Source organism: Bison bison, unplaced genomic scaffold, assembly GCF_000754665.1.
Source record: "Bison bison bison isolate TAMUID 2011002044 unplaced genomic scaffold, Bison_UMD1.0 scf7180017864227, whole genome shotgun sequence".
Classification (NCBI taxonomy): Eukaryota; Metazoa; Chordata; class Mammalia; order Artiodactyla; family Bovidae; genus Bison; species Bison bison.
Genome location: NW_011494799.1, coordinates 119646 through 122398, shown reverse-complemented (window position 1 = coordinate 122398; position 2753 = coordinate 119646). Strand labels below are relative to the sequence as shown.

Here is a 2753-nt window from a genome sequence, read left to right as displayed (position 1 = left end):
GCCGTCCCCAAATCAAACTGAAACTCACAGCTCTAACATTGTGCTTTTTTTTCAAGTCAACAAAGCCAAGAATTTATTCTTTTAATTTACATTTTCATAATTATTTCCCATAAAGAACTGACTGGAATTTGTTCTGGTTTTCTGACAGCAAGAATTAGACAGCACTGCTCTAGACTCTCTTCCAGCTTTGACCATTCTGAGTCTTAATGAAGCTTTATTGTCTGTACATTTTTAGCTCTGTCATAATTATTTAGACCGTTGTGGTACAATAGAACTTTTTGCGTTGACAAAACAGTTTGATAATCTGCCCAATATGGTAACCACATGTGGCTATTGAGCACTTGAAATGTTCCTAGAGTGATGGAGGAACTACATTTAAAATTTTACTTAATTATGTATTGAACAACACAGTTCTAGACCTTATGAAAAATAAAATTTCCACAAACATTGGCTGATTTTCTCTTTTCTAGTTGTGTTGGTGTCGAAGAGGAGAAGGCTGCTGACATTGACCTCTACCACTGCCCCAACTGTGAGGTCTTACATGGGCCCTCCATTAGTAAGTAGATCTTGGGGTTTTAAAGAGAAGGCAATCCAGACAGACAAAGCAAAGGAAGCTTGGAAGGGAAATTGCCTTTGCCTGAGTGCTTCAGATTTGTCTCCCTTGGGAAATAGGAGAAGCTTATGTAGGCCCTGCAGGCCAGCAGCTGCTCCACTCAGAGGGCAGAAATGCAGTTTCACCTCCCTCCCTTATTTAGGGATTCCCCAAAGGAAGCACCTATCCTCACCAAGTGCTTTTCTGAGTCCATGAGGGCTTCCTTGACTCCAGATGCTCCAGTGCGTTGTTAGATTGGAAGAGAAGCAAGATCTGCTGAGCCTTTTGCTTTTAGAACCATAGCCTGTAGCCATTTTGACTCAGTCTCTTGTCTTTTTCTGGCTTAGTGAAAAAACGCCGTGTATCTTCAAAAGGCCATGATACACACAAGGGGAAGCCAGTGAAGACGGGAAGCCCTACATTCATTCGAGAGCTCCGGAGTAGGACCTTTGACAGGTGAGGACCCCCTACTCCAAGGGCCAGTGAACGCTACTGCTCTGGGAAGCTGGGACCCATCTCTTCTCAGCTTTTCTACTGGCTGTCCCACTAGGTGCCTCCATCATTTGGGGATGTTTGCAGGGCTCTGTGAGTTCCCTTTGTGGGGAGATCTTCTGTTTTAGTCAGTTTCTGAGAAACATTGTTAGAGTTTCATTTGATGTACAGAGTACATTAAGGTCTACTTGTAGAAACTATGAGTAGATAGAGAGGCAGTTTTTGCCTCAGTCAGGAGAGGATATTTACATGTACCTAGGGAATGCTATAACTAGAAAGAGTCTTAAAAACCAGAAATTTTAATTCTCTCATTGTAGAGAAGCGGAAACTTTCTGGAAAAAAATTTTTTTGAGTAGTCATGTATTTCTTTTCCAATCAAGAAAATATTTGTTTCCTCAAAAAATTAAGATTGGCTTATTGAAAATAAACTACTTGAACAAAAATAATGAGTTAGAAAAATTAATGAATAAAACACTCTTTTGCTTAGTTTTTAATTCATTTGACCATTTTCAGCTCTCCTGTAAATGAAGTGTTATTTAGGATTATAAGTATTTCTTCAACTTAATATTTGTTTTATTTAAAGGCAATGAGTCTCATTTTTACCCTACCCCCATCAGGTCCCTTCTCCAAAGTCAACCGATTTCTTGTGCATTCTTTCAGAAATAGTTTTTGCTTATACAAACATATATGAATGTGTGTGTTGCCCCTTTTTAAAAAACACAAATAGAAACACTTACTGTTCTATATCTTGCTTTTTAAAAAATATAAATTCTGTATCTTAGAGGTCAATCCATAACAGCATATTCCGATGTTCTTCATTCCTTTTCATGGATATTTAGTACTCCATTGTATGAATGTATAGTTACTTAAGCAGTCCTCTTGATGAACATTTAAATCGATTCTAGTATTTTGCTATTAGGAAAAAAACGCTGCAGTTAATGTCTTTGTACTTAAGTGTTTGAATATGTGAGTGAGTGTATGTGTAGATTTACTACCTAAAAGTAAAACTGCTAGGTCAAAGGGTATGTGCTTTAAACATGTTTATAGATATTGCTAGGTTGTTTCTAGTGTGACCACATCATTTCATACTCCCACTAAACAATGTGTGAGGGTCCCTATTTCCCTATTATCCTGGCTAACACTGCTGCTGCTGCTGCTAAGTCACTTCAGTCGTATTCGCCTCTGTGCGACCCCATAGACGGCAGCCAACCAGGCTCCCCCATCCCCGGGCTAACACTATTTATTATCAAACTTTTTTTTGCCTTTCTAATAAGATAAAAAATGAGATTTCACTGTTTCCATGTGAAACATGATTAAGGAAGCATGTATATTATGATGCATTTATAAGTCATCTTTATTTTTCTTCTCTGTTAACTATCTGCTTACATTGTTTGACAGTTTTTCTGTTGGGTTACTGCCTATTTCTTATTGATTTTTAATAGCTTTCCATGCAGAAAATTTTAAATTTTAGGTAGTTTAATTTACTTATTACTATTTTTTATGGCTACTGGGCCTTGTCTTTTCCATAATTTTTTCTACCCTGTGGCTTTATTTTTTTCTAATTTAATCTTTGTTCCATATAGAATTATGTAAATAATGAGCCAGACATTGATCTTAATATTTTTCCAGATGTTTATCCCAACACAATTTGTCAAATAGCCCATCTTTT

At 37.2% G+C, this 2753-nt stretch overlaps 1 protein-coding gene across 4 annotated transcripts in view; it reads left to right on the top strand.

Moving 5' to 3' along the window:
- PHF8 (PHD finger protein 8) overlaps window positions 1-2753 on the top strand; it is a 103202-nt gene that overhangs the window by 34526 nt on the left and 65923 nt on the right. For all 4 annotated transcript variants that reach the window (XM_010845879.1, XM_010845878.1, XM_010845877.1 and 1 more), the window contains exons 2-3: window positions 471-556; window positions 940-1048. In XM_010845879.1, coding sequence (XP_010844181.1) covers window positions 471-556; window positions 940-1048 — 195 coding nt within the window. The remainder of the gene's footprint in view (window positions 1-470; window positions 557-939; window positions 1049-2753) is intronic.